The sequence below is a fragment of the Lithobates pipiens genome, unplaced genomic scaffold, assembly GCF_037356315.1.
Source record: "Lithobates pipiens isolate NorthernLeopardFrog02 unplaced genomic scaffold, aLitPip1_a1.2 Scaffold_3, whole genome shotgun sequence".
NCBI classification, from domain to species: domain Eukaryota; kingdom Metazoa; phylum Chordata; class Amphibia; order Anura; family Ranidae; genus Lithobates; species Lithobates pipiens.
The window spans coordinates 40,148,879-40,171,863 of NW_027507790.1; the positions used below are offsets into that span (position 1 = coordinate 40,148,879).

The following is a 22,985-nucleotide window of genomic DNA, read 5'->3' on the forward strand; positions in this document are numbered from 1 at the left end:
TTCTTCTGCCTGGCCACCGCGCCTTCTTATAGCTCTTTTACAGGCGGTGGCCCGGTCTTCTGTCGCCGCCGCCTTCCGTTCTTCGTCTTCTTCTTCTTCTTCTTCTTCTCCAGGAGATGTTGACTCGACGATCTCTCCGGCCGCAATGCCAGGGAAGCGCTGCGCTGCCACTTATATAGGGACAAGGGGCGGTGTCACATGGCTTTATGTCACATGGGTTGGTCACATGGGTTGATGTCACATGGGGACTGTGACATCGTAAAGGGGGTGGGGTCACCATGTGACACCAACCCATGTGACATAAAGCCATGTGACACCGCCCCTTGTCGCTATATAACTGGCCGCGCAGCGCGTCCATTGCGGCCGGAGAGATTGTCGAGTCAAAATCTCCTGGAGAAGAAGAAGAAGAACGGAAGGCGGCGGCGGCGACAGAAGACCGGGCCACCGCCTGTAAAAGAGCTATAAGAAGGCGCGGTGGCCCGGCAGAAGAACCGAAGAGGGGGACAAGACCCCCGAAGTCGGAAGAAGAGGCCGGCGACGAGGAAGAAAGCCGGACTCCTCCGCTAGCAAAAAAGCTATAAGAAGATAGCGGAGGAGTCCGGCGAGAAGACCCCCGGAGCTGTGCAATAAAGTATTTTATCTCGTGTGTTGTGTTTTTTTTTTGTACTTTTATTTTACAGGTGAATGGGTAGGGGTACATTGTACCCCATACTCATTCACATAGGGTGGGGGGCCGGTATCCGGGGGCCCCCTTATTAAAGGGGGCTCCCGGATTCCGATAAGCCCCCCGCCCGCAGACCCCGACAACCAACGGCCAGGGTTGTCGGGAAGAGGCCCTTGTCCTCATCAACATGGGGACAAGGTGCTTTGGGGTGGGGGGGGCACGCGGCCCCCCCTTCCCCAAGGCACCCCCCATATTGAGGGCACGCGGCCTGGTACGGCTCAGGAGGGGGGGCGCTCGCTCGCCCCCCTTTCCTGGCCAGCCGGGTAGCGTGCTCGGACAAGGGTCTGTTGTGGACTTGGGGGGGGACCCCCACGCCGATTTTTTTCGGCGTTGGGGTTCCCCTTTAAGTCCATACCAGGCGGCGGGGCCAGCGACGTCTCCTACGCGGGCCCCGCCTACCTGGAGACGCGCTCGAAATGAGCGGACTGTCCTCCGCGTGTGTGGGCGAGTCCGTTCATTTCGAAAGTACGGCGGATAGTACGGCGGACTTAGTACGCCGTATTAGTTCGCTGAAAAAGTGCCGTGTGTGGGCAAGTAGCCCGTTCGGAAATTCCGACGGACAGTCTGGCGGAAGTCCGCCAGACTAAGTACGTCGGACAGACGGCTTCGTGTGTACGCGGCTTAACAAGTAAAAGGCACATAAAAAGGTCAAAAGCAATTTTTTAATATTATTTTTTTTTTGTTGTGCTATGTTAAATATAAAGTAAGTGTTAATCCCAGTTTGGCTTCAAAAGTGGAAATACACCTAAAACAAACTTAAGAAAATTTGATGGATGCCAATGTTTACCTCCTTTTGAAACACTAGTTTGCTTAACCAACAGATCTTAGAAAACCACATTTCCTATTTCAGGTAACATCGCTGTTTGTTACATTTGTCATACTTCAGCTACCTTATATTAAATGATATTTTATCTGAAAAGGCTGCCCAAGAGCTATTGTAATGAAACAATTTGAAAGTAGCAAAATAGATGTACATTTTACGAAGCGATATATACTCCTCGTTCTAATCATGATCAGACAAGTGAAATGTTCCAGAAACTGACTTCTCTGAATATTGAAATGATAACATATTACAACATAGTATTATCTTCTTAATGGCAGAGCACAAGCTGGAGAATTATGGGTAAAGAGTGAAAAGGTGACCTGTGGATACATTAGTGAGGACACGAGGGTGTGTATACATTTATATACATTTTATAACATTCATTGTTTGACTTCATGTAATGATTCTACATTGCCTCTCTCTCTTCTTAGGTCGTTTTTCGTTCTACTTCTGCCATGGTGTATATATTTATACAGATGAGTTGTGAGATGTGGGACTTTGATATATATGGTAATGGTTTTGTCACTTTAGATCTGCTTTTCTCAACCTTTTGTACCCTGAAGGAACCCTCACAATAATTTGGAGGTTTCGGAGAACCCCTGCTAAAAATGATTATATCTACATTTTATGGTAAAATAGCATTAACACTAAACTGTTGTTGAAAGTTTTAAATTTAAAGAATAATAAGATTTGACAAGCAGAGCAGAATCATTTATAACACTCGGAGGTTGATTTACTAAACACAAATCCACTTTGCACTGCAAAAGTGCACTTGGAAATGCAGTCGCTGTAGATCCGAGGGGGACATGCAAGGAAAATAAAAAACAGCATTTTAGCTTGCACATGATTGGATGATAAAATCAGCAGAGCTTCCACTCATTTCAGATCTTCCCCTCAGATCTAAAGTGACTGCACTTCCAAGTGCACTTGTAGTGCAAAGTGAATTTGCCTTTAGTAAATCAGCCCTTCAGTGTGTCAATAATAATCATTACATTGAATGTCAGTGGGAAATTGTCCCTTTATGTTGGCAGTTATTCTAAGTGGGAGATTAATATGTCATTGTTTACTGCTCAAGGAACCCCTTGCAACCTCTGGATGAACCCTAGGGTTCCACAAAACCTGGTTGACAAAAGCCTGTTTTAAATTATTCTGGTTATAGAAACTTCTAATTGCAATTACTGAAGACTATCTATCCTTGTGGCCTTAAACTAGATTTTTGGTTACTAGGGTTACATGTTTCTAAGGTCATCAGAACAGACTCCCCCCCCCCCCCCCCCCCCTCCAATTGGAAGATTTACCCTTCCATCTTGTTTTAGTGACAGCTCTAAATTTTGGATTTTCAGTCTCTCTCTGTCACAGTAAGCAATGTCACATGTCATAGGCAGCAATAAAAACTTGATAGGGAGTTTTAATGCTTACTTACTCCATCAAACACAACAGAGTTTGCCTATACATACACTATACATACACCGGAGCATTTGGCTGGCCAAAGACCAGAGCACTTTTTGCGATTCGGCACTGCGTCGCTTTAACTGACAATTGCGTGGTCATGCGACGTGGCTCCCAAACAAAATTGACGTCCTTTTTTCCCCACAAATAGAGCTTTCTTTTGGTGGTATTTGATCACCCCTGCAGTTTTTATTTTTTGTGCTATAAACAAAAAAACAGCGCCAATTTTAAAAAAACGCATTATTTTAATAAATATAATAAATATTCCCAAAAAAATATATTAAAAAAAACATTTTTTCCCCACAGTTTAGGCCAATACATATTCTTCTACATATTTTTGGTAAAAAAAAAATCGTAATAAGCGTTTATTAATTGGTTTGCACAAAAGTTATAGCGTCTACAAAATAGGGTATAGTTTTATGGCATTTTTAATAATAATTTGTTTTTACTAGTAATGGCAGCGATCAGCGATTCTTATCGTGACTGCGACATTATGGCGGACATATCGGACACTTTTGGTGCTATTTTGGGAGCACTCACATTTATACAGCGATCAGTGCGATTAAAAATGCACTGATTACTGTGTAAATGTGACTGGCAGTGAAGGGGTTAACCAGGAGGGGGGCACTGCAGGGGTTAAGTGTGTCCTTGGTAGGAATTCTAACGGGGGGGGCTGTGTGTCACACTACACTGATCACCCCTCCCGATCGCACGGAGCTGTGATCAGTGTCATTAGGCAGAACGGGCAAATGCTTGTTTATATTAGTATTTCCCTGTTCTTCCTCTCTGTGAGGCGATCGCGTGTATGACTGAAGACACCGATTCTACGGGACCCGCGGTCGGAATCACGGGGGCTTGCTGCAGGCACACGCGCGCCTGCTATGCAAGCCTTGCGAGATCATGTACAATAGCGTGATTTCGTGCAGCGGAGCCAACCTGCCGCAGTAAAGCTGCGGCGGCTGGTCCGCAAGCAGATAAAGTTGATTTCCAGCTTTGGGGGAAGATTAAAAACTTAATTTGGACCAAGTTGTTTCAAAATGGGAACTATTACCGTCATGAAGAGATGCAGCTGCTGGGAGTGCTGTGCAAACTGAATGTAACCTCAGCTATATACAATATAGAGTGTTCTGGCAGTGGGCTAGTAACCTCCCTTGCCACACCCAGGACAAAATCCAGCTGGACTGAGTTATGCTCAGCCTTTCACAGGGAGCTTTGTATCCTATGAATAAATTCAAAGCTTGCTCTGATTGGCTGAGCTCACAGGAACAGGAGCTGAGACTGTCAATCAGCTGGAGGTCCCTCCCCATCACCATTTTTCTCTTTGTGTCAGGAAAACTTGTCAGAAGTGATTCATGCTGATAACAGAGGAAAGAAGCTGCAGACAAAAGTGACACTCAGTGCTCTTATTTGAGACAAGTGCACACTACAGAGGGATATTATTTCTTCATATTTCATGTCTGAGGTTTACAACCACTTTAAGGAAGGGTTTTTGTTACAATTATTTGATAAGAACTAAGACAAAATTTTGCATAAATATGACTTTCTCCCAACCACGTACTCTTAACTTACCTTTGCTTGCTGTTTTGTTCTGCCATGCACTGGTGAAAGTCAGTCTGGTAATTAAGTATCCAGACAATTCACTAAGTTGTCCTTCCCTATGTTACATGCAGAGGTAACTGCACTTACCAGTTTGATTGGTGAGACTATGACATTACTTAATACCAGCAATGGGGCTGTAATATTACGGTTTTACAAACCTGTCTAGCTGTGCTGTTGTTGCATTCACAGTTCAATAAAAAAATAATATATAAATATATTATTTTTATTTAAAATGTGACTGGAGTTTCTTGTCTCAGTTCGGCCATTGGCTGGAAAAAGTGTTGGATGGGTGAATATTCATTGTCAATCTCCAAATAGATATTGAAGAGAGCATAGTCTGGCCTGTAGCATCCATATTGACCACGGTTTAATAAAATGCATTTGATATTTGAACAGAATCGAATCTTGTTCCTATTTTCTGCATTCAAAACCTGGTGAGCACAGCTGGATCCCCAGTAACCAACATCCTTGCCATTTTCTGCACATTGGGCCATTTATTATCTCATGTCCAATAACACCAGTCATGTAAAATTTGATTTGCAGGTGACCTTTACTTTGAAAAAGCTGTGAATGGATTCTTAGCTGATTTATTCAACAAATGGAAGGTAAATGTCTTGTAATATTTTATTACAAGAGTCTTATTTTTGTTATCAAACAGGGTAAATGTTATTCAGCAATGATGCAAAATGGAAGCATATGACAACCGGGTGGTGTCAAGTTTAGTGTTTTGAGGTTTGTGATCAGCATTACCAACAATCTTATCTAAGCAGATAAGATTATACTGTATTATTGTGAGTCTGGAGTCCTTTCACACAACTGGCCCGCTCGGATCAGCCTGTCCATTTTTTAGGCGGATCTGAGCAGGCCACCCATTATCTTCTATGGGCAGGTGGATGTCGGCGTCGATGTGTCCGCTGCCATCCGATCAGACAACATCCGCTTAAAACAGACGGATGGCAATACGTTTGCCATCTGTCCAGCAGATTGGATCAGATGGGATTGGATGAAAATGGACAGGCTGTCCGTTTTCATCGGATCTCCCCATAGAGAACAGTGGGGCACCTGTCATCAGCCTGCTCAGCGAGGATCAACGGAGCGATCCCCTGCTGAGCTAGCGGTGTCAATTCAGCGGATCTGCTCCTTGTGAACCCAACCTCCAAAAAGATGAAAGAAGTAAGGGGGTGGAGGGAAGAGAAGAGACTGGGGGGGGGATAAAGGGGGTGTTCCCCTTCCTCTCCCCACGAAAGAAAGAGCCCTCTCTATTTTTGTATATTAGAGTGGCCTCAGCCTATATGTCTCCACCAAACACGCATTTGGCATTTCACCCCGTCCACTGGGGCTTAGTAATAGGGTGACAATTTAGAGCAGGATGAAAGCTTTTATGCATCATTAGCCGAACTGAGAGAACAGTGATGAAGGATGAAAAACAGGTGCCAGTTAGCTAGGAGCAATCAGAAATAAAACTAAAGTAGAAAGCAAATGTATGAACAGGGTGTGAACAACAGATATAAGAGTGTCTTTATAAACCCCAAGGCACTTTGTCCGATCGGAATTCTCTACACATGATCGGACAAAGTCTGATCGGATCATGTTGTCGGAAAATTTTATAGCCCAGCTGGAAAACTTGGTCCGTCGGATACTCAGACGGAAACAGTCCGATGGAGCCCACACACTGTCGGATTATCCGACAACACGGTCCTATCGGACATTGTCCATCGGAATGTCCGACCGTGTGTATAAGGGCTAAGATGTGGATTGTTGGATGTGACTTTCATCAAACATTCACTGCAGGTGTATTTTCCTGGTGCATGTGTTTTTAAATTTTTAAATTCTTCTTGTTTACTGTATGTTACATTCACTGCTTTAAACATATGCCAATCAGGCATACATTCCTGTTTGAGATTAATCTGTCTATAAATGGGGAAAATTGCACGATAGCATGGCTCAAACAGAGAAAACTGAGAGCAGTTAAATTTTAAATAAATTCTGTACCATCTTCTGTTTACCTAGGAGAAGAACTGCAGTCATGAAGTGACAGTTGTACTTTTCTCTAGAACATTTTATGATGCCAAATCTACAGGTATGTTATATTTGTTTGCACACATGCATTTAGAAGTGATTGTAAAGAGAAAATGAAAACAAAAATACAAACGTAAAATACCTGCTCTGTGTGGTTTTGAACAAAGCAGCCCTCGCCTTCTTTAACACAACTTCAACACAAGCAGTTCATTGTAGTTTAAGCTGTAGACCTTATATCCTGTAATATTCCTGTGTGTTCTCTGTTTTTAGATGAATTTCCTGAATCTCATCGTTCAAATGCCACAATCATCCAGGATCACAAGGGCAGATTCTATGAAGATTTCTATAAGTATAAACGCATGTCTTCTTTTATGTACTGCAACGCACCTTTTTGACAAGCAAATTAACCAATTGCCAAGTGCAATATGCATATATATGTTGCGGTTTGCAAGTGGTTTAACGTGATTATGACTATCAGATAAGATAGCAGCCATAACCCCGGTACAATTTTTTTTTTCAGCAGATGGCAGGTTTTCTCATGAAACTGGTTTGAGTGGCTCATGAGCTTCTGCTGCCTGGTGCTTCTGGGGCTTATTACCGCCGATTCGTCCAAGAAACGATCCGGCGGTGTTAACACATTGACTCTATGGCCTTGGAGGACCGGAGTGATGTCATGACGTCGCTTCCGGTCCAGGCTGGAGAAAAAATAAATAAAAATTAAAGCGAAATATCAAAAAAAATTCTATCTTAAATTTTTAAAGGTAAAGAAGAGATTTGGGGTCTTTTTGACCCCCAGATCTCTTCATAAAGAGAACTTGTCATCCTTATTTTTTATTACAAGGGATGTTTACTTTTCTTGTAATAAAATAAGAGTGATTAAAAAAAAGAAAAAAGTAAAGCACCACCATCCATTCGAATGCATATGTAAGTCGCGCACGCATATGCAAACTGTATTTGAACCACATTTGTGAAGTATCGCTGCAAACATTAGAGCGAGAGCAGTAATTCTATTGCTTGACCTCCTCTGTAACTCTAAACGGGTAACCTGTAAAGGTTTTTAAAGCGGTGCCAATGAAAATTTGTAATTACCGTAGTGTAATTCCACAAGCGTGCACAATTTTAAAGCGTGAAATGTTGGGTGTCTGTTTACTCAGCATAACATCATCTTTCACATTCTAAAAAAAAAAAAAAAAAAAGGGTTACTATTGTGTTTTTTTTTAATTTTTTTTAATTCATGAAAGTTTTTTGTTTTTTTTCTCTAAAAAAAATTGTGCTTTGCAAAACCATTGCACAAATACCGTGTGACTTAGACCCCTTTCACATGGAGGCGCTTTGCAGGCGCTACAGTGCTAAAAATAGCGCCTGCATAGCGCCTGGAAAGTGACGCTCCTGTCTCTCCAGTATGAAAGCCCAAGTGTTTTCACATTGGAGAGGTGTGCTTGCAGGACGTTAAAAAACTCCTGCAAGCAGCATCTTTGGAGCGTTGAAGGAGTGGTGTATATACTGCTCCTAAACCACTCCTGCCTATTGAAATGAACAGGCAGCGCAGCTATATCGCCGGCATAGCGCTGCTGCGGCAGCGCTTTGTGGTGGTTTCAACTCTTTCTCCGCCGCTATCGCCGCGAAATTGACGGTAAAGCGCCGCTAAAAATAGCGGCGCTTTACCACTGATGCACCCACCACTCCAGTGTGAAAGGGGCCTAAAAAAATTGCAACTATCATTTGATTCCCTAGGGCAGTAATGACAACTACACTGCAGAGTGCATGAGCATCATGGGAAATGTAGTTCCAAAACATCTGGGGTGTCAAGGTTCGCCATCACTGCCCTAGGGTCTCTGCTAAAAAAAAATAATACAGATTTAAGCAAAAAATTCCGAAAAAGCCTGGTCGGCAAGTAGTTAAATAAACTGTAATATGTAAAAAAAAAAAAAAGTTAGTAATAATCACAAACATGCACATGAAATTATCCATATTTGCACTAACTTAGTCTTTTTGCATCCTGTATTATTGTCAGTAGCTTGCATTAATGTGTCTCTGTTTTTGGTTGGATCAGGGTGGTTGTGCAGAATGAGAGACGAGAAGAATGGACATCACTCTTGGTGACTATAAAGAAGCTGTTTATCCAGTACCCAGTGCTTGTGAGACTTCAAAATGCAGGCAAGTGGGTTTATGTAGGTCTGTAGTCTCCCCTCCTGATGTGTATAAACCACAATACAAAATGTGTGTGTGTGTGTGTGTGTGTGTGTGTGTGTAAGATGCTGAAGATGTTAACACAATCTTGAGTGAAGAATGGTGGTGTGGACAGCCAGATATTATGAGTATTCTTTTACTTTGCAGGTAGAGTATTTAACCTTACAAACAAATGGCCACTGCCCTCGCCTACAACTGGCCTTTGCAGCATGGAGTACAGAGTATTAAAATTGATTGTACACAATCACCTTGTAAAACAACCTATTCAGTTTAAAATCGAAATGAAAGGCAAAACATTTGTGTATAGATACAAAAAAAACATTATATATACTTTTTTTTTTTTTTATATAAGTGATTACATTCCCTCTGGTCCCTTTGTTCTCAGCTGCAAAAGAGCTGGGGGAGAAGAAGTAACAGCACATTGAGCTTCCCAGTGAATGGCTGTGTAACGGGGGCATATCAGGCCAAGTCTGATCTTTGGAGGAGAGCAGGCTGAGCTTCCAGCATAGCTAGAGAACTGACCATGGTGTGTGCTACTGCTTAGCGTGGTCAGTTTTTAATAGGAAAGCGGAGGGACTGGCAGGAACATCAGGATTTTCACACAAAGGAAGCATACAAAGAGAACAGGAGACTTTTTCTTATAGAAGTATACATGATACAGCAGGGACATACAGTATCAGGAATATGAAATGTTGGGGTAACAAACACTTTAACTCAGTGGCTAAGTCCCCTTTTTAAATACTTATTTTTTTATCTTTCAGTCTGGTAAATATAAAATGATGCATATGAATATTTCATATTTACATATCCTTCTGGCAGGTAGTGCCCTATGCTTCTTTTTTATTTGCTTACCAAGCGATCTTTAAGCTTGACATGGGTTACTTGTCTTTTTGCGACTAGCGAGTGGGTTGATAAAAACAAATGTTTTTCTCCATTCACACAAGCAAGGTGGATAGTGGAATCCACCCTGCTGTGTAATTGTATTCTGGCAGAAAGGTTCCTCTGCAGTCTGCCACTGCAGCAAAAGTTTTCCAACATTCCTGTTTGACATAATTGGGAAAACGCTATATGCATAGATCAAAATTCTGCTGGTCTCCGCCAGTTTCAGTTGCTTTACTGAAAGTGGTTGTTGCTTACACAGCTTAGTAGCTGAAGCTAAAATCACAAACTGAATGATTCAGGGGAGTGTCTCAGACCCCTCATCTCCTCCTCCTCCTTCTCCTAGCCAGACAGGCAGTTCCAATTTCTGTATTGGTGTCTCTTTTGAAAAACCTAGGCACTTCCTGCATAAAATAAAAATGTTAAAAAAAATACCAAAAAATGTATAAAACTGGCTAAAGTAAAACAAATATATATATAAATAAAATTTACTCACAACAATTAAACAATTTCCATTTAATAGGTAATAAATTGAAATGTTATTTTTTTCTATTTTTAGAGTCTTTTCCACCTGGACACAACTCGACCTCTGACCAGGGGAACTATCTGGAAGCTATTAATCTGTCATTTAATGGTATGTTTGTAAAGTTGCTGTAAGCAGTAGGGTAGAGTTTGTGAACTGTAATATGGCAATTTTATTCTAGTTTATATCATGTTAACATGATCTTCTGTGTGTTGCTTTACCAGTGTTTGACAAGCACTATATAAATCGGAACTTTGACCGGACTGGGCAGATGTCTGTTGTGATCACTCCAGGAGTTGGAGTTTTCCAGGTTGACCGTTCTCTCATGATTCTGACCAAGCAACGCATGATTGATAATGGTGAGAATGCTGTGCAGTTTAATTTTATGTACAAACTGATGGCACACATGAGCGTTATCTTAGTGCAATCATATACAACTTGATATATGCAAGTGATGTCATGTAGGGGGTAAATGTCAAGCAGAAATGAGTACTTGTGATTATCAGATTCAGATTTTTAAGTCTCTACAATCTGTAGGATTCTTTCGTACAAATTCGAATTCATAGATAGTAAGGTACCATTATGTAATGAAAATTTCATTATGTAATGAAAATAAAACGTGGAGTAGGTTTCAGCTGTATAGGGTTCATGGAACAAGAAAATGTTTTGTTGTGTTTTTTTTTTTTTTCGTTTTTTTTTTTTTTTACTTTCCCTGTAAGAAAGCTGTCTGTGCATTACTACCTTTTCTCCACTGTTCAAGTGGAACTAATATTAAAAGTTAAGTTCACATTTTTTTTTCTAAAATCCAGCTCCCCTATGTACCAATATAGCATTAATGTACTTTAATGTACAAATAAAACAGCTTTCCATTAATTCTACACAGGCTTACCTCACTTTCTTCATAGCAGTTTAAACACATTGCTCGATTACTTCTGCCTTACTTCCTGGACTGACTTTTGGTCATGACACAGGAAGAGAGTTGACCAGCTGATCTCATTAGCTGCATTATCTAACCTCAGCTGGTCAACTCCTTTCTGTGTCATGATAAAGTCTGTCCAGGAAGTAAGGCAGAAGTAATCAAGCAGTGTGTTGAAACTGAAATGAAGAGGGTTAGATAAGCCGCTGTAGAATTAATGGAAAGCTGTTTTATTTTTGCAAAATAAGTACAGTAATGCCCTGTACACACAGTCAGACTTTCCGACGGAAAATGTGCGATCGAATCTTGTTGTCGGAAAATCCGATCGTGTGTGGGCTCCATCTCACTTTTTCCGTCTGAATTTCTGACACACACAGTTTGAGAGCCGAATCTAAAATTTTCCGACAACAAAATCCGATCTTTTAAATTCGGATTGTGTGTGGACAATTATGATGGACAAAGTGCCACGCATGCTCAGAATAAATTACTAGATGAAAGCTATTGGCTACTGGCCTCTTTATAGTCCTGTCGTACATGGTTTAGGTCACCTCGTTCTGAACGATAGGATTTTATGACAACTTTGTGCGACCATGTGTATGCAAGACAAGTTTGGGCCAAAATCTGTCCGAAAAAATGTCCGACTGTTGTGTACAGGGCATTATACTATATTGGTACATAGGGGAGCTGGAATTTAGAAGAAAAAAAAGTGTACAAAGGTGAACTTGGCCTTTAAAAATTAGAAAAGCAGGAATATGATTAAATGCGTACATTCTGGGAGCTGGTAGCCTCTCGGCTTTCTTTACAAGGTTATTTTCAGGCACATTGATGCAAGGCAGCAGCAATAAGGTATATTGGCTGCCTGTTGATCTGTCCAAGAAGTGATGTACAGACAACATAATGAAATATATGCAGCTTCCATGGGCAACAGTGCACCAGGCTGGGGGGGTTTCTGGCTTCTGGAATACAAGCGTTTCCATCTTTCTCAGTAATTAAGCTGTCTGTGCGTGATGACCATTTTTTCTATTGTTCATGTGGAACTAATATTTAAATATTTCAACAAATCTTACCACACACACACACACACACACACACACACCTCTCCATCCTCCTTAATACTTACTATAACTAGAATTGCAGAAATCTGATCAAATGCTTGTTGTCTGGAGTCTGGTAGAAGACCTACAACCCTCCAGCTTTCTTTATAAGGTTATTTCCAAGCATGGCTGTGTACAGACATGAGGCAGCTGCATAGACATTTATGAACTGCCTGTTAAACTGTCCAAGAATTGATGTACAGACTGCACATAGAGGTCTTTGCAGCTGCCTGGGGCAGCACTAAACCAAGCTGTGGCTTTTCCAACTACAAGCATTTAAACAAAGAATTTTTGTTGTAGTGGGTGTTGGAGAATGCAAGGGATTCTTTGGCATAAAGATTTTCTATCATTTCAGTTTCACTGGATATTTTAAGTATTAGAGACCCTTTCAATTTGCCCATTCAGGGCAAAGTGATAGCATCTGTGAAAAGACCCCATAGTTTCTAACCCACTGGTGCCTATTCAGTATTCTCCCACTGCTCTTGCCTCTATTTTAGCCAGCGCAAAACACTCCAGGTATTTCTTTCAGGTATGGGGGTGCATGTGACCTTCTGCAATGTAAAAGTTTGTATTAATTATCAGGGGGTGTGGGTAAACTTTTAACAAGACCATTTTAGGAAGTAGAAAGGTTTATGTAAAGCTGATAAGCAGAAGCTTAAAGTGTAACTAAAGACAAAACATTTATTCTAATTTTGGATAGCGTAAGGGAGGGTTATAACTTTTGTCAATGGTTTTGCCATCTGTGTCCCGTAGGGGAGATTTCCCTTCACTTTCTGTCCCATAGCCATAGGTCGTGAGAGGAAATCCCTCCAAAGTGACGGAATACCGATGTGACACTAGGGTCACCAGAACTAGTGTCTCCACTGGAAGGTTTCCACTCTATTACTCTTCTGATGTCAACCCAAAACTTAGGATTTTCTTTTTTTACTTTTGATGATATTGGTAAACAGGTCAAATAGAAAGGTTGAATCTCCCTAACAGGGCCATAGGCAACAATAAAACCCCAAGAGGTGTTCTAATCCCTCTCCATTCCTCCAAAAGTAGAAAAAAAGTTTTGCCTTTAGTTAAACAAAGAGCTGCCCATGGAAGCTTTTAATTTGTATTTAATGTTTGCAGGAATTGGTGTAGACCTGGTGTGTATGGGAGAGCAGCCCCTTCATGCAGTGCCATTATTCAAGGTAAAAATTCTACTCCTCTCAAGAAGGATTTTTTATATATATTTATATTCTATTTAGTCTTCAACCACTTGAGTACAAGCAGTTAATACCCCTTCATTACCAGGCCAGTTTTCAGCGCTGTGTTAGTGTGACTGAGACTTACCCTGTTAGGCAATACTACATAAATTAGTTTTATATAATTTTTGAGCTTTCTTTTGGTGGTATTTAAAAAGTTTTTTTTTTTTTTTTTTACTATAAAAAGAAAAAAAGACTCACAAATGTTGAAAAAAAAAAAAAGGTTCCTCTACTGTTTAGAGAAAAAAAAACACACAAAATTACCTTTTTTTGGAGAGGATACCTTAAAGTGATCTCCATTTTTTCCACAAGTTTTTGGAAATTAAGAAACCTGCCGGTACTGATGGGGGTTAAACACAGAGCTTGAGAATGGTCTACTAGATACATTAATGTACAGGGCATACACAGAGGAAGCAAAAAGTGAAGAAGTTAATGTTCTGGTTACATACAGTGGCAGGATGGAGATGAAGGGATGTTTAGATTATGTGCAGGATAAGGAAAGTGAAAGGGTTAATATGTCGGTAACGTGGAGACAGCATGGTGCTAGTATGTGTAATGGAGGTGAGAGTCATGAAAAGTTTAATGAAAACGATTGAATGAAACAATGAAAGACTCTACAGCTCTATCCATTCAATCTGTCCCCATTCATAAGTACTCAATCTCTCGTCTTCCCCAGTTGTAAGGGGAGAGATCTGCACTGTAAACAGTACTGTGTAATCACTGTAATGAGTGATCACATGGTACCCAGTCCCTTGAATTTGCTGGGCACAGTGTCTCTGTGCACTGACCTGTCTAATGACAGCTCAGTGTACAGTAATTATTGGATGGGTCGAACACCGGACAGCTATTTATCTAGTGCCAATCATAAACAGCACTGGGCATATAAAGGACTGGTGATCTGTCATTGATGTTCATCTGTATAAAAGGGTTTAAAATAACCGTGTGCCCACTCTAAAAGGTAAAAAATGGACAGGAAAAATGTTTCCTTGTATGCTCATATACCTTTTAGAATGCCACAGGAGCTGTCATAACTCAGGTGTTCTGTTCTACAAAACATGACTTCTTTCCTGTTCCACAAAATGAGTTCACAACCACAGGAGATGATGAAGTTTGCATGATAATGTGGCCTAGGTTTCTAGGTTCTACAAGATATGTGCATGGATGCACCTCTAAGGGTTTACTTTCAGCATTCCATGCTTATATTTTATAAACCACAGGAACATAAAATACCAGATGTTTACACAGTTATTGTTGTTGCAGCTGCACAATAAGAGTAGCCCTGGAGATTCACGCCCTGTGGATGATTACAACATTCCTCACTGGATAAACCATAGGTGAGAACATTAGCTCAAGTGATGATAGTCTTCCATTAGCACATAGTCTAATGCTGATCATCTTTTCTAGCTTCTACACATCACAGAGTCAACCACTCAATAGCAGCTTCACTCCACGCATCAAACTGGCTGCTCGAAAGGTAAAATATAAGGTTCTACTAAGTTTTCTCAGTCCAGTTGCTTTTGATTGCCTCACTGTGAATGGGTTGACAACTTGTGTTTCATAAAATGTACATCCAGGTAGTGTTTTTGGGTATGGAAAGAAAATGGTTTGTGTCTGCTATTTTGATGTTATCTTTTATATGCTTCAAGAATATTGTATTCCTTTCTTACGTTTTTGTATCTTTATATTTAGATGAGCAGTGACAAAGGCAGGATTGGTCGGGATCCATGTAAGTATAATTTGAGATGGGTCATTGTCTTTTTGAGATGTAAAACCTGTTTTTTATAAATCTTTTATAAATGTTTCATTCCATTTTGTTTAAAGCACTGGGAAGCCCCAAAGAGACAGAGAATGCTCTACCCATACAAGTAGACTATGATGGTTATGACTCACAGGTGTTCAGATTGCCTGGCCCATCCAGAGCTCAACGCACAACCACCTTTAGGTAAAGAAAATGGCAATACATATGATGATGGATATATTTTACAATGGTATATGTTTTACTATGTTAGTGGATACATTACTTTCTTTATCATACATCATGGGACACAGAGCCATAGTTATTAACTTAATGGGTATATAGGCACCTTCAGGTGATGGACGCTGGTGTATACAATACAGGAAGTTCACTCCCCTATATAACCCCTCCTCCACCTCAGTTTTTTCGCCAGTGTCTAAGATGTTGGTCACGAGTGAAGATGTGCTCTGAAGAGCTCCAAGCTGGAGGGATCCCATGCTGGATTTAAACAGCCTCCATAGACCGGATCCATCCAAAGTGCCACCGCGGCCAAGGTGGATGGTACCCAGGCCTCGTATATGAAGCACTAGGTTTTGCCTGTAACGCCTCTCTTTGCAGGGCTGGACCCCAGGACCCAGGACTTTTTTGGTTATGCTACATTACCTAAAGTTTTCCTGAGGGGTGCTATACAGGTCCAAGGCAGTGGACCCCCTATAATAGGGACTCGGTCCTTGAAGGTTGGCTAACGCAAACCGGGTGAAGTTTTTATCTGTCTGTTACAGCAGTATCCTACCGCGAGGAAAATGTAAAGGAAGAAGCCTAGGAACTGTAAAAAGTCCACCTATGCTTTTTTCTTACATAAGTAAAAATGTTGTCATGTCTAAGGCAAAAATGCATACCTTTAATCGCATCCACTATCCAAAAGGATAGGAAGCATGTTAGATCCCCCTCCCCACCTCAGACCCCTTAACAAAGGAACAGAGGGTAGAGGATGAGGGGTTACCCTCAGAGGATCAGGAAGAAGGGCAAACTGATTACTCCTCTGTGGAGGAAACAACGGTAGATTAACCTTTTTCAGCCTCACAATCTGAGAAATTGCTGGTACAATCTCTATCCCAAGGAGGAGAAATTCACCAAAAGATGGAAGGTACCAGCAGTTGACGCTGCAATTTCTTTTTTTTTCTTTTTTATCTTTTATTTATTTCAAGAAACACAAGCATGAAAGGAAGGAAATACATATATTCTAACAACAAATCAACTGTATCAAATTAACATCCTTCATCTTAATCATACCTTTCAAGATATCACAGCCTATATATCATAGTGACTATTTCAACCCCTCTAGCCGGACAGCCGGGCATCCCACCTTATTTCTCTATACATCCAATTCCATTGCTTTGAACCCATTACCAAAAATATTCCTGTATCTCAATTTTTTTCATATTCAATGAAATAAAGGGAAAAAAAAGATAAGAAAAGAAAGAGAAAAAAAGGGGGGGGGGGAGGGGGAAGGGAATGGTGGTGGCAAGAGCGCACTCCCCTCCAACGTAAAAGGGCTCTATTATAACTCAATTTCTATTTAGCTCCTCCATTTTATGTTTATTTAATCTACCCTATCCCTTTCAAATAGGACCCTTCCCTCTTCAGAAAAAATATATACGTATTCCAGGAGGTCCAAGTCCTATTATAACATTTTTTTTGATGACGTTTGGTGAGGATTAATTCTTCCATTTTCTTACTTTCCTCTATCTTTTTAAACCACATAACTATAGAAGACGCCTTTGTAGATTTCCAACATAAAGGGATGCAAGCTTTTGCTGCATCAAGGAGGTGTCGAAGCACTGACACTTTATAAGTTTTATTAGGGATATTAGATGCATGAAGCAAAAACAAAGCTGGGTCATTAGGGATTCTACTTTCCATAAATTTTTGAATTGTTTGGTGGATCGTCTTCCAGTAATCTTCTAATTTTGGACATTGCCAGAAGACATATAGAATTGTTCCCCTGTCTTCCTGGCATTTCCAGCATCAGTCAGAGAAAGAAGGATAAATTTTTTTGCAATTTTACTGGAGTTCTATACCACCTAGTGAGCACTTTGTAGTTTGTCTCCTGTGTCTTCGTGCATATAGAAGATCCCTGTGTAAAATTAAGAATATTTTGCCATTGACGTGCTGTAAACTTATGTCCTATATGTATCTCCCATGCTCGAAGGCGTGGGAGCTGATAATCCTTGGCTGGTTTAATCAGTAACTGATATGTGGCTGACAAGACATGGGGGAGAGAACCCTCCTCTGTACAGTATGTCTCGTATCTGGTAAGGTTCTGACTGAAACTGTCCGGATGCTGCAATTTGCAGTGTGAATACTAGCCTAATTTGTCCAGTAGACAATGCACAAATGCTTAAAGATCCAACTGATAAAAGATTGGAATTTCTGTTAAAATCCTCTTTCTCTTTGGCAGGTGTGGTTACTCAGCCTGCAGTTGCGGCAATAGGCATCTGTCAGTCCCTAAGGGACCAATTTAGACAGGTCCTTAAAGAGGTCCCTGCACAACAGGCCTGCAATTTGGCCAAACTACCAAAAGCGCTATGTTTTGCCATAGACTACATGAAAGATTCTATTCACCAGGTGTCCCGCCATGCGCTTGTGCTAGTACACATGCATAGGACCCTGTAGGTCAGCCGAAGCACCTTGCAAAAGGCTTTTGACTAGATTCCCTTTTCATGGGGATCGACTATTTGGGGAGGATTTGGACAAATACAGCCAAACTATTTCTAGTGGGAAGAGTACACTCTTGAAAAGAAAGTTTAAACGTCCTTCATTTAAGCGAACTCTTTCCCCAGTGCCAGGGACATCTGCCTCTAGGCAGTGGTGACGGCCTCCACCGTCAATCTTTAGAAGAAACCCTCAGGGTCGGGCACAGAAAAAGACCAGAGGCCGGAAATCTGCAAAGCAGAATATTAAAGCCTCATTATGAAGAGGTGCCACCCCTCGCCAGAGTGGGGGTAAGACTTCTGCAACATTCAGAGGTCTGGCAAGAGGAAATTCAGGACAGATGGGTCATCTCCGCGGTGTCTCTAGGATACAAACTAGAATTTCAGGAGTTTCCACCGTCTCGTTTTCTGAGATCCAATGTTCCCAAAGATCCAGGGAAAAGATAATCTCTGTTTCAGGCATTTGAACGATTACTAGCTCAGGGGGTGAACATGCAGATCCCCACAAAAGAGCAAAGTTTGGGGTTTTTATTAAAACCTCTTTACCATACCAAAACTGAAAAACTGAAAAACTGTCAGACCCATTCTAGATCTAAAAAATCGAAATCAGTTCCTGAAGATCCGCTACTTTCGCATGGAGTCGATCAGGTCAGTAGTTTCTATCCTACAAGGAGGAGAACTTCTGGCATCTATCAACATCAGGGATGCATATCTGCATGTCCCTATATTTCCCGCTCACCAAAGGTTTCTTCTAAAGTCATAGTATATTTTCAGTGAGTGCACATTTTGAGCTATAATGTATAGTTGTATACCCTTACATATACCCAGTGGAGTGACTGGCCTTAAGTGATACACAATTGATGGAAATAATCATTGTACATAAGTTGTACCTTTCTATCTTCAGTCATATTTCCCCTACATCCATTCAAAGTGCAGAATTTACACAGGATCTCTCGGCTCTGAAAATCAGGCTGAAGTTACATCAGTGAAATAGCTGATTGGAGGGAAGGGACACATCCCTCTTCATACAGCACAAAGGAACAGAGCTAAGGATGTCAATAACAGACTGTGCCCTCCCATGTCACAATTTTCTCTTGGTGTCAGGAAAACTCATTAGAAGTGATTCATGCCGATAGCAGAGGAAAAAACACTTGGTACTTTGGATTGAGACAAGCACACACTATAGAACGATATGCTTTGTTAATATTTCATGTCTGAGGTTTACAACCACTTTATTTTTTATCTTGAAAGTAATTTTATCTAGTATTTAAAGATCTAAGATCTTAGATCTAAACCCTAAATGAATGCCATTTAGTTTGCTAAAGCACAATGCCTTTTTTCAATATTAATCAATAAAGGATACAGGGTTAGAAGGAATTCTGAAACATCTGAGTTACACTGCTACCTTTTAGAAGAATTGAACACTGGCAACTAAAAAAAATGTTAATCGCCAATATAACACCTCCCACTTATATCATGCTTCAGTTTTTGACTAGTGTACTAGGAGAATGGATGTCGGTCTCTTGAGAAAAAGGCAAATTAATTTATTTATTTTCCTTATCAAAATATTTTTCTTCATTTAGGATTCTTTGTTAGCTTTAGAGCTTGTTCTGCAGTTTTCTGGATTGGCTGATCCTTGACACAGTCTTGCAGGCCTGAGGAGGTTTAGTCTGATGACATTTCTCCGAAGCTTAAAGGGGTTGTAAAGGTAAATGTTTTTTCACCTTAATGCATTCTATGCATTAAGGTGAAAAAACATCTCACACTGCCGGCGCCCCCAGTCCCCCCATTTTACTTACCTGACCCCTCGAAAATCCCGCGCTCGCCCCCGCCGTCCTCTTCGCCGCTCAGCCTGGCCGCTGATTGGCTGGAGTGGATGGATTGAAAGCAGCGCAGCCATTGGCTCGCGCTGCTGTCAATCACATCCAATGACGCAGCGCGCCCGGGGGCGGGGCCTTGTGATACAGCGAGCGGCTATAGCCGCCGGCTGTATCACGGGAGCGCGCCCGCAGTGCTTCTCACCAATGCGAGGGAGCTCGCATTAACGTGAGAAGCACCTGCGGGAGGAAGCAGAGACAGCCGCCAAGGGACCTCAGAAGAGCAGGTTCGGGGCCACTCTGTGCAAAACGAGCTGCACAGTGGAGGTAAGTATGACATGTTTGTTATTTTAAAAAAAGAAAAATTTTTACTTTACAACCCCTTTAAAAAGTTCTCTAAGGTTACCAGTCTGGGCTCCCTTACAAATCCATCAATTGCCAAACTTTTTTCAGTACTCATCGCTTTTTCGAAGATACTGCTATTTCCAGGGTTTTTCTTCCACAGGATAAACCCCCCGGGGTTGTCAACTTTCAGTAAATTTAGAAACATTTTGCATTGTCCATGAATATGCATTACAGGCATACAGTCTGCATGTCTGTAATGAACATTCATAGGGAGATGCAAAAATTACGGATTTTCTGAACTGTTTGTAAATTTACTGATGTTTGGCAACCCTGCATACTCCTTGACTCTCCATTCCCAAGTTTGGACACTGCAGTCTATGAGCAGTCCAGCTCTCTGCTTTCGCTTTAGAGTTCAAGATTTGATGGTGGCCTCCTCTGAGGCAGTTTCATATGCCCAGGTCTGCCCCAAACTGTTGCAACCCAACATTCTGGTTTAGTTAAGTACAGTTTTTGGACCTACCAATTCACCTGACACCCAGGCACAGTTGTCTCTTGCCTGGTTTCATTGAAATCCAGCCCTGGGGTCAGGGAATTTTTCCTTCTATTGGTCTGGATGATTCTGCAGACATAAGCCATCCTGACAGGCTGGGAGCAGTCCTGGACACCTGGTCGATGCAGAGGACTTGTTCACCCAAGCCAACCCTGTTCTCAATCAACATACCGGAGCTGCAAGTGACTCAGTTGTCCTTTTAAATGCAGGATCTCTCCACCGCAAGGTCATCTGATCCAAAATCAGTGGGGCAGAACCACATCTGTAGCATGCATTAATTATCAGGGAGTTCAAAGAGAACCTGGCCAATTTCTGTCTTCGGCAGAACTTCATGTTCCAGCTGTGTCTGCTGTACATACAGTATTTTTCAGCTGACAGCTTCTGGACTCTCCACCCAGAGGTGTTTCAGGACTTCTGCCACAGATGGAAATTAATGGACATGGTCCTCCTGTTTTCCAGATTCAACAACAAACTAATTACATTTGTCTCCAAGTCCAGGTATCCTCTAGCCATTTCAGTGGATGCTCTGGTTATTCCATGGGATTAGTTCAGCCTAATCTACTCATTTCCTCTGCTGAAGGTTCTTCCTCGTCTGCTCCACAGAATCAAGAAAATTGTTATTCTGGTGATACACATAGCACCAAACTGACCCAGGTGAATGTGATACTTGGACCTTATTAGGATACTGGCAGACTCTCTGTGGGCGTTTTTTTAGATCGATTGGATCTTTTGTCCCAAGGACCAGTTTACCACCCTACTTCATGGTTGTTGAAGCTCTTAAAAGATAAGGGCCAATCCACTTCTGTGATCCCTCAGCGCATTGTGACCTTTCTCCAGTCCAGTCTGGATCAACATTTGCCCTTGAATACTATAAAGGGACAGATCTTGGCTCTAGTGGTTCTCTTTTAACAAACGCTTATTCTCCACCTGTGCATCTACCTATGACTTCATGGGAACTGAACTTGGTTTTGTTGGTTCTTAAAAACTGCTTTTTGAGCCCACCATATATTCCTCTGTCAACACTTACCTAGGGTTGCCTTCCTTGTTGCCATTACCTCTAGCGAGTTTCTGAGTTGTCAGCTGTCGTGTAGAGAACTCTTTCTTCTACACAGCGATAACGTTGTCTAAGGTGGTTTCCTCCTTTCTGCTTAACCAGGACATTGAACTTCCATCTTTATGTTCTAAAACAGTTCATCCCAAGCAGATTTGACTCCATTGTTTGGATTTGGTACAAGCTGTTTCAGCCTGATGTTCTCTGTCATTCCCAAAAGGGTAGGCCTGCCTCTCATTACACAATTTCTAGGTGGCTTAAGCAACTCTCCATACAAATTTATAGGCCGAGGAACAAGGTTCCACTGAAGCATGGCATGCGTAGGAAAGGTTATCATGGCTTATCAACAGTGTTTTTGTTGCCAGTGTCCACTTTTTCTTAAGGGGGCACTATAACCAAGTTGTCTCAGAATTCCTTCTGACCCTGTCTCTTAACCACTTCCCGACCAGCGCACGACGATGTACGTCGACAGAATGGCACGGGCAGGCATATTGGCGTACATGTACGTCCAATCTTCAATGCCGCCCTGCCATCGGGAGCGCGCCGCCGGCGGCGCGCTCCCGCGCTGGTCGAGACCCCCGTGAGTCCGGTCGCGGGACCCGGGGACTCGATCGCCGCGGGCATACCCACGATCGTCTCACGGGACGGCTGAATGGAGGAAATGCCGTGTAAACAGCATTTCTCCATTCTGCCTAGCAACTAGTGACGCTGATCTCTGCTCCATGTGATTGGAGCAGAGATCAGTGTTCACTAAATGAAAGCCCAACCCCCCAACAGTTAGTAACACACCCCTAGGAACACTTAACCCCTACACTGCCACCCACTGGTTAACCCTTTCACTGCCAGTGTCATTTACACAGGAATCACTGCATTTATATAGCAATGATTACTGTATAAATGACAATGGTCCCAAAAATGTGTCAAAAATGTCCGATGGGTCCCCCACAATGTCGCAGTCACAATAAAAATCGCTGATCGCCGCCATTACTAGTAAAAAAATAATAAAAAATTATTAATAAAAATGCTATAAAACTATCCCTATTTTGTAAACGCTATAACTTTTGCGCAAACCAATCAATAATCGCTTATTGTGATTTTTTTTTTACCAAAAATATGTAGAAGAATACGTATCGGCCTAAACTGAGGGAAAATTTTTTTTTTTATATATTTTTGGGGGATATTTATTATAACAAAAAGTAAAAAATAATGCTTTTTTTTTCAAAATTGTCGCTCTATTTTTGTTTATAGCGCAAAAAATAAAAAACGCAGGGGTGATCAAATACCACCAAAAGAAAACTCTATTTGTGGGAAAAAAAGGACGTCAA

General features: G+C 41.5%; 1 protein-coding gene across 6 annotated transcripts in view; it reads left to right on the forward strand.

The window, feature by feature from the left end:
- Window positions 1-22,985, forward strand: part of DEPDC5 (DEP domain containing 5, GATOR1 subcomplex subunit) — a 168,179-nt gene that overhangs the window by 41,654 nt on the left and 103,540 nt on the right. For all 6 annotated transcript variants that reach the window (XR_013263847.1, XM_077461520.1, XM_077461522.1 and 3 more), the window contains exons 8-20: window positions 1,826-1,895; window positions 1,979-2,057; window positions 5,139-5,200; window positions 6,606-6,675; window positions 6,885-6,963; window positions 8,668-8,771; window positions 10,243-10,317; window positions 10,431-10,565; window positions 13,333-13,394; window positions 14,709-14,782; window positions 14,853-14,922; window positions 15,138-15,174; window positions 15,270-15,390. Coding sequence is in view for 5 of the 6 variants with exons in the window: in XM_077461520.1 (XP_077317646.1) it covers window positions 1,826-1,895; window positions 1,979-2,057; window positions 5,139-5,200; window positions 6,606-6,675; window positions 6,885-6,963; window positions 8,668-8,771; window positions 10,243-10,317; window positions 10,431-10,565; window positions 13,333-13,394; window positions 14,709-14,782; window positions 14,853-14,922; window positions 15,138-15,174; window positions 15,270-15,390 (1,038 nt within the window). In the remaining variant the exon portion in view is untranslated. The remainder of the gene's footprint in view (window positions 1-1,825; window positions 1,896-1,978; window positions 2,058-5,138; window positions 5,201-6,605; window positions 6,676-6,884; window positions 6,964-8,667; window positions 8,772-10,242; window positions 10,318-10,430; window positions 10,566-13,332; window positions 13,395-14,708; window positions 14,783-14,852; window positions 14,923-15,137; window positions 15,175-15,269; window positions 15,391-22,985) is intronic.